This window comes from Clupea harengus, chromosome 5 (genome assembly GCF_900700415.2).
Source record: "Clupea harengus chromosome 5, Ch_v2.0.2, whole genome shotgun sequence".
Taxonomy (NCBI): Eukaryota; Metazoa; Chordata; class Actinopteri; order Clupeiformes; family Clupeidae; genus Clupea; species Clupea harengus.
Window position 1 is genome coordinate 6,189,828 of NC_045156.1, and position 16,607 is coordinate 6,206,434.

The 16,607-nt window shown below is 44.6% G+C and overlaps 1 protein-coding gene across 10 annotated transcripts in view; it reads left to right on the plus strand.

The window, feature by feature from the left end:
- Window positions 1-16,607, plus strand: part of magi1b (membrane associated guanylate kinase, WW and PDZ domain containing 1b) — a 124,048-nt gene that overhangs the window by 37,714 nt on the left and 69,727 nt on the right. For all 10 annotated transcript variants that reach the window (XM_031567477.2, XM_031567478.2, XM_031567469.2 and 7 more), the window contains exon 2: window positions 16,423-16,539. In XM_031567477.2, the coding sequence (XP_031423337.1) occupies window positions 16,423-16,539 (117 nt within the window). The remainder of the gene's footprint in view (window positions 1-16,422; window positions 16,540-16,607) is intronic.

A 16,607-nucleotide genomic window follows, 5' to 3' on the forward strand; every position in this document is an offset into this window, starting at 1 on the left:
TCAGTGGTCTGCGTGCAGCCTTGGTTTACATACACGGAGGGTTGGAGAGAAGGAGGAGGAGGGAGAAAACAATGAAGGAAAATCAGGAGAGGGGGAAAAAGTCACAAAGTGGGGAATTGGAAGAATCTATGCGGATTAAAGTCTGGGTCCAGGGGATGGTTCTAGAAGAGAGCCTGTGCCAGATGGAGCTATAGCATAATGGCAGCACTGTCATGTGTTTGCGTGTGTGGGATGTTGCCTCATGTTGTCAAACAGTAATAAACAAGGACTTATAAAAATCACTCTCTTTTTTTTTTTTCCTACATTGGGCTAAATTCGCTTGCTCTGGTTGAGTGAGCTTTGAGTGCTTGTCATGCAAGCAGTGGCATTTGTACTGTGACCGTGTTTGCCATGTATTTATTGTGTGTGTGTGTGTGTGTGCACCCGGATCTTTGTTTGTGGTGACTGCTAATGATTCCACATTTCAATTGTAGTTTGGTGAATTTTCCTAATGATGGGCCAATACAGTGCCGTGTCTAATATGAAGGGGTGATATTGTATTGCAAAGTGATGAATAATTGCGCTGCGCTCTGCTGTAATTTAGGGAAAATGGTAAATGTCTGGCAGTGACTTCATTTACAGGGTCACTGTGTGTGTGTGTGTGTGTGTGTGCGCGCACGTGCGCAGGCGCACCCATGCGCATCCTCAGGATAACTACTGGGGAGTATATAGAAGCAGAAACATGCAAAAGCGCTTCTGGAACCACTTGTATGGAGGAGCTAATGGCGGGGAAATCATGCACAGAATAGGAGAAGTACCTGTACTCCATGCGTTTTGACTCGAGCTCATCATTTATTTGGTTTTTCAGTGGATACTGGATCAGCATTCATCCAGTTTTTCATTATAGTTGTCCCTGCATGTCGTCGTCCGTTCCCCCCCCCCCCCCCCCCCCCATTCGTCTGTGTGGATGTGTGTTTGCTTGCATCTTTCAAATGCAAGCATCCTGGTGGGGGAAGTTTTTAGTGCGATGCCTCCTGCTGGACAGACATGATAGAGCAGCTGGATGAAATCCTTGAGAAGAACATGTCCAAACCACTGAAGTCAGCCAGCAGTTTGGCAGTCAACCACGTGGCCTCAGTGACCCTAAAGAAGAGGGACCAAGTGGCATTGATTGGGCCTTAGGTGACGGCCATGTCAGAGAGAGATAGAGACGGAGGAAGAGAGAGAGACAGAGCGATAGAAAAGGAGAGAGAAAGTGTGATGTGTGTGTGAGGGAGAGACTGATTGCAGTTCAGACGTCCATTACTGAGTGTTTGTGGCAGTGACTCAGCCACACAGAGAGCCAGGCCATGCCTAATGAGTGTGCTGAGGTCGATGGTCCTCAAGCCAGCCTGAGGAGTCATTTCCTGAAGGAACCTCTCGTTGGGGAACAAGGGTGCTTCAGGGTTCATCGCCACGACTGAAAGGAGTGACAGCGGACAACTGCTGACGAATGAACTGTGGACTTAAGGGGCCTCCACTTAATGCACCCATACAGTGGTAAACTTGTGTGAAAAATCATGACGCGGTCCTTTTTCATTCAAGGCTCCCTTGTAAAGCTGACTTGTTATTGTCTGTGTAGTCAGTGACTGGTGTTGTTGTATAGAATTGTAGAATGAGACAAATACACAGTATGCTTGTAGGACTGCTCCAGCTTTCTGTTTTGGCAAGAGCTTCCCTTCAAATGATACAATGATACACCTTTTGAAATTATGAAGATATGTATATGATCAGGCAATATACATATATATATATGTGTGTGTGTGTGTGTGTGTGTGTGTGTGTGTGTGTGTGTGTGTGTGTGTTTATGTGTTTTTTATATATCAGAAATATCAGGCTGCCAGAACTGATATAGGCTGCCACAGAACTGACCCTTCTCCGGTCCCCCCCCCCCCCCGCCCCCTTCCTCATTCTCCAAGAAAGCATGACCATGTGAGGCCCAGGGCCTGTCCAGCTCATCTCACACAGAGTCTTCTCACATGGTGGCTCATCTCTGGAGCCCCGAAGAGATCCACAGTCTGTCAGTTCTGCTTCTAGATGCGAATACAAGTTGATTTGTTTTTTCTGGCAGTCTTGTGAAACTCTGCCGTCGTTAGGATGTGTGTTTGTGAGGCAGCGGGCTGAAGGGGGTGGAGGGGTAAAGAGTCATGTGCCTCTTGTCGTGACTCTCTGTGTTCAACTGTGCTAGCCATCCTGCCACACACACACACACACACACACAAACACACACACACACACACACACTAACACAAGCCCCCTTAGGGCAGATGGCACTGAAAGTCATGCTAGCGCAGCCTGTTGTCTACTTTGATGAAGGCTGCTTGATGAAGCAGGAAGCCGCACACACACAAACCGGTCCAGCAAGTCCCCTGACTAAGGTGGTGGTGTCAGTGCTGATGGGAAGGCATTACATGTGTGTGTGCAGGTGTGTGCGCGTGCGGGCGTTTGTGTTTGTGTGTGCGTGTTTACGTGTGTGTGTGCGTGTGTGTGTGTGTGTGTGTGTGTGCGCGCTTGACCTACAGCAGTGGCTATTGGATTTCTCTGGCTGTGGGAAGCCCTGTGGGCCAGTGAGTGAAAAGGCCATTAGCATAGCCGAGCTCTGTGTGTGTGTGTGTGTGTGTGTGTGTGTGTGTGTGTGTGTGTGTGTGTGTGCGCTTGTGTTTGGGGCAGTGATTTTTTTTATCTGTGGGAATCCGCTGCCTTTGGAACCATGTAAAGTGTGTCAACCTGGAAGAGTTTGGGAGGGTGCCTAAGCCTCTCATTATGACGTACGTGTCCGCTTACATCTCTCCATCCCTTATTCTCTCTCTCTCTCTCTCTCTCTCGCAGTCTTGTCTTGCTCTCCAACCTTCCCTCTCTTTTCTTTTCTTATGTCATCAGGCCTGGCTTCCTGCTCCACCAGTGGAAAGTAGGGCTGAGTGGAAGGGGGCCGGTCGCCCGTGCTAAAATTAGAGGCTGGCAGATGTGGTTTGCTGGAGAATGGAGCACCCCATCCCCACCCCTCCCTCTCTCTCTTTCTCTCGCCTCATGGAACATCCCGCTCCACTCTGACTCAGCAGCCTCTCAACAGGAAACTGGGACAGGCATGTTGGCTTCTGGGATTGTGCTACGGCAGAACTGGGGGGTGCGGGGGTGGGGGCCTGGTCAGTTTGAGTCCAAACACACACACTCCCACCCTCTTTGCCCCCTGACAGAACCAATGGTTCCAAGAACATTCTGTCAGTTCAAGATGTCAAAGCAAAAGGTCAAGAGAGGTGAAGGTCTTGTTGGATGACCACGGTCCACTGATGCGGCTTTAGAGGGACGGAGGAAGTGTCCTCGATTTGAACAGGCGGATTCGGTTTGGACAATAACAGGAAATAAGAGAGAGAACTAGGTGCTGATCTGGGAACAGTTTGCACCATTCCCTCGCTCCCCCTTCCCAGCAGCTGGGTGAGGCTAACCAGCCTGGGCGTCGTCAGGGACCTTGTCACCACATTTGAGTCACGTCATTAAATGTTTACTGTCCCACTGTGTTGCCCCCGCCTGTGTGTGTTTGGAATTGTTCTGTGCCGGGGGAATTGGAGCACATGTGAAGATGCGACTCAGTGAAGCTTATAGACTGCCTGACCGGCCACTGTAACATATGGGTTTGCCTCTCTCTCAAAAGCAATACTGTAGTGACATGAGGATGAGGTTTATATATATATATATATGCACACACACACACACACACACACACACACTGAAATGTCATCAGCAGTCAGCACCTTTTAATCCTGTCTGTCTGCAGTTAACAGTTTGGACTATGGCAAATAAGACTCAAACGAAAATGCCATCTCCTTGCTCCTTACACACACACACACACACACACACACACACACAGAGATGCACCAACACACACACACACGCACACACTCTCTCACACACACACACACACACCCTGATAATTTAATGAACTTTAGGGATGAGTGCCATCCCGTATGAAAGGAATCTGCCACTCTGCAAGGGCAATCCAATCTCCCATCTCCCTGCCTCATCGTAACTCACACATCTCCACAAACAGCTTCCCTCAGTCTTCCTTATTATTCAGCAGTAGCGCTAATTATGATAAGTAGCTAGACTTGAGCCCCCCCCGATAATACAGGTGATATTTTATTGCTGATATCATGCTGCACCTTCTGAATGACATTAAGGACACGCGCCCCCTATTGGTCAGCACTCCTCCCCTCCACCAGTGCCAGCTCTGTTGGTGCACCTCGCCTTGGAGTCTCAAGTGTGCGCAGTCAAGGAAGCGGCGTCCTTCAGGTCAATAAGAAAGCGGCGAGGCTCCGCACTCACAATAATGAGCTCAGCAGAAACGAGAGGCAGCGGACAGCGATGAATGGGAGAAGTGGCCCCCCCCAGTGCCACCGCAGAGACTGGCACCAGGCCACGCACGTAGCAGAGAGGAGTATCACCACTCCTTCTTCTCCTCCTCCTCCTCCTCCTCCTCCTCTTGTTCTAGTCAGTGCCAACCCCAGATAGACTTGTAATGATGGGGCTATCTTGGCGCTTACTTGAGAACCGCAGGGTGCTATTAGCCCAGTGCGAGGTGTGGGCCTTCATCAGGCGAGACCTGATCTAGCAGCAGCGGGGGCTGATTTAGCCCCTGGCGGGAGGGGAAAGAGCTGAGAGAGAAGGGCAGAGAGGCTAGTGATGTGTGACTACAGCAGTAGCCTTTATAGCATCTGTGTGTGTGTGTGTGTGTGTGTGTGTGTCTGTGTGTTTTTGGTAAGGCAGTATGGTAAAAAACATTAATGATGTGTTCACACACACACCTTGGCACATCGCTGGTCATGTGTCAATGAAGAAGAACACAACTACTTAACCACTCCTACTCGTTGTCTTGTCGTTGTGGGAGTAGTAGTTGCTGTTTATGTGACCTTGGAGCATTGATCCAGGTGCTGTGATGAGGAACTAAGTGCCATTCTACAACTAGGGTTTAGATTAAAGGCAATGGTGGATCACCTGCAGTGTGCCACACATCTCTTAACATGCATGTCTTTGGAGTTTGCAAGGAAACGAAAGTTCCAGGAAGACTTACACATCAGTGACATATTAAATGGGCAACATGCTAACATCATGCCCTGACGACCTTGATTTGGGATTCAAAGCCGCCATATCTTCCTTCAGTAGGCTTTGAATTTGGTCCGCACTGCTTGTTTCATCGTATGTTCCAGCATCAGATGGTGGTCCTACGTTCTCTGCTGTGCTTAGCTGAGATACGTTGCTTCTCCATGGTCATGCTTGTGTTGCCTGCCTTCTTGTGGGAACCCCTGCCAGGGAAGCATGTACAACTGTGGACCATGATTAGAGGGCCTGTCATGGTGCAGGGCTGGTTGTGGAGAGAGGGCCTGTCATGATGCAGGGCTGGTTGTGGAGAGAGGGCCTGTCATGGTGCCGGGCTGGTTGTGGACAGACACAGCTGATCAGCACTAATGGGGATTTGGAGTGGTAATAATCAGTTAGCCACTGGCTGCCGCAGAATGACTTAGCCACGACGATCAATACCAGCGGTATTAGCTCACCCAAATCCCCCGTTTTCACCAGGTTCAAGATAAGATTGATGTGAATAAGCTTCACCGTGATCTAATGGATGTGTGGTGTGGTGTGGGGAGAGGGAGCAGGCATGATGGTGAGGCTTGGTGGTAATGCTTCTGGATGCTTGCGCCTCGAATCACTGACATTTTCACTTTAATATTTTTTATTTATTACCGTAACGGCTACAATTTCATTACACTTTTGAAATTGTCTTGAAAATAAAGCACATATTTCTTCTACTTGATGCAGGGCAAAAAAGCTAACTTTAATATGGATGAGATGTATTCATCACAGTATGCATTACTTTGGCTTTTCCAGACTCTTAACATGCTTCAGGGTTTTGATCACCATGCCTCTTGCTTTTTGTTTGTTGTGTTTTTTTGCTTTAATCTCATTAAAATTAATTCATCAGTGAGATTGCACTAAGGCCCTTCATGATGAATATTAGCGTAGTTATTTCCTTCAGCTGGAGCTCTGGGCACAGATGCTGCCATAACTCTTAAGATGCCAGCCTGCACGACGGCCAAGGCCCCGAAGGTGTGCCTCTATTTCATAAGTTGTAAATTTCCTAAACGATGATGATGAAATGCTCATAAAGCACTGAATAATTATGTCATACTTTATTGTCTGCGATGACTAGTCACTCACTCGCTTGGCAACGACTTGTTGCTCGGTTCTGATCACATTTTGAGAAGCGTGAAACAAGCAATTTTTTCCCCAGCTCTCGTGAAACATTTTATTTGTATGTTTTTTTTTCTTTCTGTTCTGTTGAACATAGGTTGTTTACATCTGAATATTCATCATTGCACCCTCACATTTGAGTGCATCAGTGCATCACTGCATTCACAATCACAACTAAAATGTGTCCACCACTTATGTCCACTGATATGGCATTGTCAGTGGATAATTGATAGAAATGGATCACCAACAGCAGCAGACATACACACACACACACACACACACACACACGCACACAAAAACACACACCGCTCTCTCTCCCAGAGCTCTTGAAACCTGTTCAGCTCATCCCATTCCCCCAGTGCTTAGATCAGGCCTGTGTAAATTACACTTCTATTGGATCCCAGCTGTAATTCTCAAATGAATCCTTGGAATCATATTTCTGCCAGAGCAGCTGAAATCGATAAAAGCAATCTCAAACCCGGTAAACATTTCCCCTCACCACGAGAGACGTCGCCATAGTCAGCCATTTTTCTTTCTTTTTGACTTGTTTCTATGAAGGGGTGGCTGTTTCCTGTTGTGTCGTCTGCCATAAATGATACTGATGTCGGCCATTATTTATCTCAGCTTTTAAGGCACAAAATCTTCTGCCATAGTCTCAGGTTTGGTGCCAGTTGCTGTAATTTCACCTGAGAGCCTGAATCCCAGCACCTCTGATAATGTCCATCGCATGGTTTGCTATCCCATGTAAGATTTGTTTCCAAGGTGCTGTCATCACAGCCACTCCTTGACTTTATTAAAGCTCTGCGATTCGGCTTCCGCGAAAGGTTGTTGTTATTTAAGCTCAACAGCCAATCAAATTACACCCCTCTCTTGCGCTCAATGTGGATTGTTTATGTCTCTGTCCGAGCCACCATGTGTATTTCCCATTTACCGAGCCAGGACTGTGTACGAACACCAGAGTGTTTTCAGCGCAATCTGAATGGACAGCTAGAGGACTGTGGGGAGCAGTTCGCTGAATTTGACAACGTGTTTGGGTTTAGAATCGCAGACTACACCTTTAATGAAGCACAGCCAGAACTGTAGCAACTCCATAGCATTTATAGGATGTTACTGATAGGTGGTAATGAGGGAAATTAAGGGTAATATCATTGCTGAATGTGTGCCCTCTCTGTTAAGTTTGTGTCTGATTCTAGCATGAGTGTATGATTCTAGAGTGAGTGTATGATTCTAGAGTGCCAGTTTGGAAGGTTTATCTTGGCGGTGATTGTAGTGTGGGTCATGTGAAAAAATTGCCTGCTCCTTTTCAATGACATAAACTGTTGTAGTAAGGCAGTGTAAAAGAGATGAGCATTTTTATTCTCGCATTTGTGCAGGGCAGGAATTAAAGTCTATTTAAAGCCAGCCAAGTTGGCCAGTGGATGTTCTGTGTGTTGACAGTGTTCACCAGTAGAGGGCGTCTCCCCTGCCTCCTTACTCTGCAGGGTGGCTGTAGCACTGCTCAGAGTGCCGTTGCCGTGGCGACAGGGCAGCGATGTGTGACGCAGGCAGATGAGGTCTAATGAGGAGGAACGGAGAGGGCAGTGTTGAGCTGAGAGAGAGAGAGAGAAAGGAAGAGAGGGAGGGAGGGAGGGAGAGATGAGCTCCGAATCCCAAACAGTCATAGACACGGCTGCTCAAGCACTCGCCTCATACCTGTCTGGCAGTCACACACACACACACACACACATACTTCTGACTTATCAAACCCAGACACCCATCTGCTTAGTAATTGGAGATCTCTTTTGGAAATAAGTTTCTCTGCTCTTTTCTGTTTAAAGCTTTAAGCACTATATTTTATGAAGTGCTGGAATCAGACAATAGGGGATGTGTCAGATTCTCAAACCATATGGACACGATCCTCAGCTATGATGCATGCACTCTGTATTTTGATGGTCCGTGTGCTTGGGCTGGATCAGGAGTATGTACTGATGTGGACTGAGTATGAGTATGATAGGGTGTGTGCTAGTTTCCTACCTCCTGGGTGTGCAGCGGTGTTGCTGTCAACGAGGCTGTTGTAAACAGATGTACTCGCATCTCTAAATAAGGAGAGACATACCCACCATAACCATCTTTGAGATTTTGATTGCAATAGATATGGAACGTCACCATGAAAATGATGACAAATGGTTCTCTATACGAGATGGTTCTCTGCAACATGGATCCATATCCAATTTTGTCAGAGTATTTTGTTGTGATTGTACTTTTGCCCACCCTTCCCCGCAGTGGAGTGGAAAATAGATTTCAGCATGTAGGTTTCAATACTAAACTACGTGTTTCTATGCATTTATGCACTGTGTATGTTGGCCCAGACACCATGCCAAAATGAGAAAAGCAAGCTCTCGTAAAAACGTCTGTGTAATCGATTAAAAGAAGCCCTGGCTGAGGGGGGTGGTTCGGATTGAAGAGAAATCCTCTCATTAGTTGACAGTAAACAGAGCAGAGGTCCTGGCACAGGCTGTCTGTAAGTGTAAGTGTGATTTTTTTTAAATAGTGGTAATGGAGGCCACGCTGTCCAGTATTTAACACCATCGAACCTCCATGATGTTGGGGCTTAGCGCCTTGATGAAGGGAACATAGCTTAAGCCCTCTCTGATGCTTCCTGTCGGAACCCAAAGAGAAGCTTTCTCTTTTCTGTAGAACTGTCCCTGGCCATTATGAATCTCTAACCGGATCCACCGTCGGCATGTTAATGCTTGCCAGAGGCTGCAAAGTGATATTTTTTTGGGGGGGGGGGGGTAGGGAGAACAATTGAATGGAAACATTACGGGCGGAACCCAAACTTGTCTCACAATTTGCAAATCTGTCAGTTCTCTCGGTTTTTCTTTTTTTTTCTTTTTTTTTTCCGCCAAGAAAGCAAATAGAGCTGTGCGTTGCATTCATGGGGCTGGGGTGGATGTCTCCGAGATGTGAATGTAGGCCTTGTCTGAAGCGGAGTGCCTAAGCAGCGCGGTGTCTGAGCCCGACTGACAGGCTCTTTGGTCTCTCTTTGAGGGAACCGTCTGATCCTCTAATCTCCTCTGTAGAACTTCACTGCTGTACCAACCATGTTCTGTTCCATTGCAGTCTCTCTCTCTCTCTCTCTCTCTCTCTCTCTCTCTCTGTCTCTTTCTTTCCTTTCTTCTTTCTTTCTTTCTTTCTTTCGTTCTTTATTTCCCTGTCCATCACAGACATTCTGGTGGTTTGCGCACACTGTCTCTGCTAATCCAGCTCACTTCAACTGTCCATATGAGATGCCCCCCTACATCGCAGGGAGCTTATAAAAATCTCTGTCAGGTGGAGGCAGTTTGGTGGAAATTTGTTCTCCAATTATCTCCTTGAGCTGGGATTTTCGTGCAAGGGGACCAACTGTTGCCCCCCCCACACACACACACACACACACACACACACACCCACTCCCCTCACCTCCGGACCAACCCTTTTCGCATGAGTTATCTGGCTTAATGGAAGTCCCATCACAATCAAGTCACAACGGTCTTATGAACAGTCACTGAGATGCTGCTACAATGCATCCTTTTCATCATCGTTCAGTTTGTGCAAACACAGGACAGGACATCCTCTCACTTTAGAGTTTATGGAGTAGAGGCAGGCACTTTTAGTTAGGCAGTCAGTTAGCAAACGAGCAAACAATTCTTTCTCAGGATCCGTGCTTTAATGATTCCAGATTTACAAAGACTAGGCAGTTAGTCTGCGATGCCGGTGTGGTTTTTCTGCACACATCAGCAGAACGTCAGAGGGATGAAATATGGCTCCATCATGCCTCGGGTCTTGTCACAGTCATTACCAGGCGCCCATTAACAACCGCATTCTGTCATTAGAAAAAGCTCTTCTGAACATTTTTATCTGTGGCTGAGGTGACTAATTTGCCAGAGAAGGTGTCTGACCAACTTGCACACTCTGCAAAGGAATTCTGCCTAATCACAGGCACAACTCCCATGAGTGTCTTAGGCAACTGAATCTCCTCAGCACCACACTTTTATTCTTCTTCTTTTGTGTATAACCTGGTTTTTGCCATAGAAAATCCCTTTGGGCACTGATGTGACATGATCTCATGACTACCTTAGAAAGCTGTCAGATACCAAACCTGATTTGGGTGTAGATCCTGATCACAACAACCAAAGGAATGAAAAGCAGATGAAAGATAAGTGTGTAATGTAGTTTGCAGATACCCCTTGCTTTTCATTTGTCTTTGTCTGTTGTTATTGCGGCAGTGTCAAGACTAAATGGGAGTTTTCACTTAAAGCACGCTTATCTGCTGCATGATAAAGAGCAAGGATATTTATTTCTCAACAGCACTTTCGCTTCGATTAGTGTCTGTGTGAGGGATAGACAGTCATGTTAGTCAGTCATCATTCGGCTCTATTCGGCTGTCACTGTTTGCCTGACCGTTTCCAGACTTATTGGACATGGAGACCAGATCTGTAAAATCTCTGTATGTTATATCATGTAATGTAATCTAAATGCATTTGGAGCTATGGTTTGCAGTCAGATAGGCCACCCTATGGTCTTTTCCTAACCACTTTTCCTTGATCACGATAGAAAACCTCATGAGTTGAAGATGTGGAGGAGAATTCATAAGGACATTAGGAAAAGACAACTGCAGTGATAAGAGAATCCGACTTCACTTACACTAGGCTATGTAATAATGCGACGGCGTATGCTCTTGACGTGGATCATTTTGATCATTTGTTGGTGCTGCTGCAATGAATTGTGGGACGTATTACCTCCTTTCTTATCGAAAGGATGGTTCAGTGTACCCTATGCTAAAGGAGATAAGAAAGGACATAATTGAAGCACCTTTCCTAAGCATCTGGAGAATTCGACCAGCTCATCATGGCTGCCACTTCTTGGTCACTTCACTCGTTAGTTAGTATCCTAAGCCAAAAAGGCTATCCAAACATAGCTCTAGAGAGGTTGTAATATACATAACTGAGTTTAATTAAATTCACACTGTGGTTTTGTTTATATATAGCTGTAAAATCTTTGTGCTGTCCTTAAAGGTTCATTATCTGATTTTGTCAAATGGTTGTTGATCGTTTAGAATAACGTATGGCTTGGTCCAAGCCACTGTGTTTGTTTGTTACGCCAGGACTGTGTATGAACACATTGAGTTTTTTGACCGCATCCACAGAACATAGCTAGACCATGAGGACCAATTTGCTGAATTTGATAAAAGGTGTATTGGATTAGATTTGCAGACTGTGCCTTTAACCGTTCTATTGTGTTTGGGTCATACAAATTATTTTCAGACTTTGTAAAATGATAGAAATTGTTGATGAAACTCCATGGTTGTCCATCTAGCTTCCTATAATGACTCCAAAAAATGATATTTCGAAAGAGTTTTTAATCACTTTTAATTATTAAATAGTTTGGGTCAATATGACCTGAAGTAACTGCTGATACACCACAAACTATATGATCTGTTCTGTCTCCTTCAGTGTGCTATATGCTAGTCAGCCCTTTTTCTCATACTCATGCTCATCTCAAGAAATCTAATTTAGAATGCTAGCTTACTAGCAAGGCATGTGTCCATGTTTTTTTTTTTTTTTACTGTTTTGCCCTCCACACACACAAGGTTTTTTTTAGGTCTAAAGATATGTTTAGACCTCAGCACTTCAACATTTGACCTAGCCTCTCCTGGGATGGTAAATGCACATAATTGTTAGCTACTCAGCTATAGACCTTTACATTAGGATTACATTAGCTATTATAAGTCGATTGATGAGAGTGAAATACCACTTCACTACTAATTTAGAGATAGCATGAGAATATCAGTGGATGCTCTAGCTCAGCTAATAGATTGTATAGGCCTACCTGAGGAAGAAAAGCTTGGTTGGTAATGAAGGGATAGGCTGAAACAAACGATGTAGCAGTTCTAGCCTAACATTAGACTTTTTCCAGGTTCAATGCACACCCCATTGTGGATTATTCCTTACATAATCCAATGTATCTGGTGTAAAAGTGTATTTTCCTCCAAAATGCCCTCCTTTCTAAAACCTCTTGTAGAAACTAGCTTTTTGTATAATTCCAGTCCTTCAATGAGCCATCACTCTTCCCTGTCTATCCATGTCTAAGTGGATGTTACAGACTCACAGCCACCCTGCCTTCATTTAAATATGTTCATTGATGGTGTCATAAGTGTTCAAAAGAGGTTTCACCCTCATTTTTTCTACTATAACCAATTTTGAACATTGAAATATTATTATTATTATCTAATATTATAGAAATATAATTATAAAGTTCATTCAAAAGATGGTGCCAAAATGGTTTCATTTCATAGATATCATAATCTAAACTGTCTAAAACAATTTTAATGCTATTGGGGGGACTGAAAAATAGTTTGACCTATGTTCACAACATTTTTCACACACTTGCAATGCATGTGGCCTTCTGGGTGCGCTAGAGAGAGACAAAACCAGCTGACTTTGTAAACACCTATTTTGGTAAATTCTAGACAAGGAATTGTAAAGCTGTACTCAAATATTTAGGTTAGTAATAACATAAATTGAATGCCAGGTCACAATGGACCAAAGGTGGGTTCATTAGAATGTCAGTTTGTTTTTATTTGTAATGTGTTAAAGTTTAATTTATAGCAGTTAACATAGTTTGCTGTGTATGACCTTTACTCTCCCCACACAACATGTGCAGGAGGTTTTATAATATCCTTAACGTCCTCAAAAACTTGACTGATCATTCGCAGCGCTATTTTTAGTTGATACAAGCTGCTAATTTTCCTCTATTTATGTCCCTGGTGTCTCCTGTTCTATGTTTTTTATGTGAATGTGCGCACCCAGCTAAAGTATAGTTCAGACAGGCCCTAACTGAGCCGTCAATTATGCTTTACTAAGAATACACTGTGTTTTGTCGAGCACTCTTAGCGAGGAAAAGAACATTTTGTCTCATTTAGGACAGCTTTTTCTCATCTTATGTGCCTATAGTCAAAAGGATGAGTGATGTTCCCTTAAAGATGTGCCACTGTCTTAACCTGAACATTTATGGGACAGTACTAATGTGAGTTTAACTGCATTACCTGTCTGGCACCCACGCATCAAAGTCACTGAGCCACGTGTTATGGGATTAACAGTTACGCAGGTACTAGCTGGAGTGCCATGTTGAAAGGGTTTCCTGTCTTGGGTTTACCCTGTTAGCTCCAGCGCCCTCTCATCACATCAGACTTTTTGTGTTCCTCTCCATAGTCCTGTCAGTGTGGTAGACAAAAGTTCTAACACTGGGGTTGTTAACCTTCCAAGACAGTCGAGTTCTGTTTGTGGTTGGGTGGTACCCAGTTACTGGAGATGATGTGTGCATGCGTGTGTGTGTTTTGTAGGTAATGTAGGATGGACGCACCCTTGTTCTCGGAGTCGGAGGGTCTGTACTTAGTAGTACTTACTCGTTGGCAGCATGACCCACAACCTGTTTTGGGGATTAAAATACAGCAATGTCCTTGCCAGTTGCCATAGCCAATATTTAGCTGCCTGTGGCGAGGTATTTCATTGTGGTTGAGAGCGCTATGCTTGTTTGTAGGATGCCAGGAAGGAAGAGCAGTGAGTGTGCATTGAGTGGCCTTCTTGAACTTAAGCCAGTATGTAGTTCAGAACCTGAAGCTGACGAATATTGACAGCGTCTATTATGGTTTGGATACAGCACCAGAACACGGAGCTCGCCATCCATGGTTGGAAGACGTATCATTTTGATATCACACGGTCGGAGTAGTCTGTTGATGTACGACGATGTGGGGTTTGTAAACTGCTAGTTGAAAATGGGGTCTGTCAGTATTCCAGAGATGAGATCCCTCTATGTCCTCACTTCTCAAAAGAGCTTTTTTTTCTTTCTTTTGGAAGGTGGGACAGGGGAATATTACCCATGCAAGTACAAATCTCACAGATTCAAAGCAATTTCCACTCTCTGGTGGACGAATCAAAAAGCCAGAAGCAAGTCACAAAAAGAAAATGGCTTTTCTAAGCTGTTAAGTTGATGACTCTGGAGGAGGCAGAGATCTGTCACTTTGAGGCATTTGGCTATTGGAAGACCAGGACGACAGCAGATGTGTTGCAAATGTTGTCGCCTCATGTGTGATGACCTTGTGTTTCCCCCTGTACAACAGAAAAGGCGTTAAGCTGCCCAAGGTGGATTAGAACTCTTTTATATCCACATTGCATGTAATTGCATCCCATTTGGTTTTAATTGACTATGGCACTGTTAATACACTTTAGAGCTTATGTGAACCACACTGCTACAGTTGGATTTGTACGATTATTAGTATTTTTCAGCTGAGCAGTGTCTTTTGATTCTGGTTGCTTTAGTGTCTGTTGTGTGTGTGTTCACTTTTTAACGGCATCTCAGCATGTGCCCTGGAGCATACCTGGATGTAGGTGCCATCATCTCAGGACCGTAAAGTGATGGAAAAGACTGCAGGAGATGGCTTGTATTGGCGTGTCTCACTCATCATATTAAAGGCCTCTAGGTTTTTACTTACAAGCAGGCCTTGTCCTCAGTGTTTCCATGGAAACCAATTCTGGTGCTTTTACAGGGTTTTTAACCCCCCTAAAGATGTCCAAAACATGTGGCCAAGCCATCTTTCTGATATCAGTGAAAAAGCAATATGGCAGAGCTTGGAAGCAAGAACCAGGGCCAGCCCTGACAGTGTTTGGAGCCCTAGGTGAAACTTTACATTGGCGCCCCACCCCCAAAAATGATCTGCGCCACTCCTGTGGGATTTTACGCCCTAAGCTATGTCGCCTATGCCAGGGGCTGCCCCTATGTAGAACTTCTATTATACTTACTTGTACTTGCGTTAGCCTATAACTATAAATTACATAAACCTGTCTGTGTTGTTTGCTTTGTTTTAAGTTACTGTTACACCAAGTACACTGTGGAGTTTTGTGCTTGGTGACAACATAGCCTACACTAGCAGCAGCTGATTGTAATAGTTGTAACCCTGTTTTACATGGTAGCTAACCTTTGCTTACAGTAGCCTATATCAATAGACTCCACAGTGAAGAATTCAGTCAGTGTTATATGTGTTCATCTAGCCCCCCATAGAAGCGCTGTTGTTTCCACATATACTTTCCCAGTCACATAATACTGCTTGTGAAAGCAAAACTTAGTGAACACATTTGCACCCATTGTTTTGGTGGATTATAGATAGTCAGCCATTTGTTAGTGACAAATTAACAAATTCTCTACAGACCATTAAAATAACTGTAGGTGAGGTGCAAGTCTGGGGTATCGGTCAATAACCAAGTTTCAAGTGTTTTATTGTCAGATGCACACAACAACACCGAGTCTGACTGAGCACTGACATTTTTAAGACAAGACACCGCACAGCAAGCTAACATAACATACAAGTACTCTGAACATAAATTACACATATTATAAACATATAATAAACCTACTAAATATACAAAATAAATATACAATACAATATGCTAAACATATAATACACATATAATAACCTATACTAACCTAATAAACTTATACCAACCTAAAGACAAATCAAGTGTGAACTTAATCAACCAGAACTTAATCTTAACCAGAACTTAATCCTAACCCCAACCCTAACCACAAATCGATCCCTATTTGTATTCACCATTTTCAACATAGTATTAACAGATGGTTTGTTGATTGTTTATGAAGGGTTATCTAAATAGGGTGGACCACATGTTTTGTTTTTTCTTCTCTGGCCTAGTGAGCATGACCATGTAGGTGAGGGCAGAGCTGACAGTCCTGTGTGTAAGGACTCGCTCTGACGCATAAACACTCGAGCCGCTGACGTCTTTGATGTTGCACTTTGTTTGGGCAAACTGTGTTAGCCACAGATGGTCTGTCCCAGGGTGGTAGAACTATTTGCATGCCCTGGCTGTTGTCGCATTAGCATTAGTTTAACCACGATATCCAGGTATCCCTTCTGAGTGTGAAGGGAGGGAGGCAACAGGCAACCTAGTGAGCACAGTGGGATTTGTAGTCCAAACAGATGTGGGTTTCAGTAGTTCATAGGTGATTATCAGGGCCTGTTCCTTCGAAATGCATATTTCTTTCAAGCTGTCTTGTTAACAATGTTAATGTTTTGCAAAAAAAAGCGGTATCATCACGGCTTAACAGATGTCTCCCTCTTTTGTTGTGCAGGAAACAAGCTCAACAAGGACCTGAAACGCTATCTGAGCCAGAGGTTCCAAAAGTCTTCCCCGGATCATGAACTTCAGCAGATCATCCGAGATAACCTGTATCGCCATGCTGTGCCTTGTGAGTATATGACCAACTCAGACAGTCGCTCTCCAATTTCCCCTGTCAACTCTCATCCGCTGAGTCTC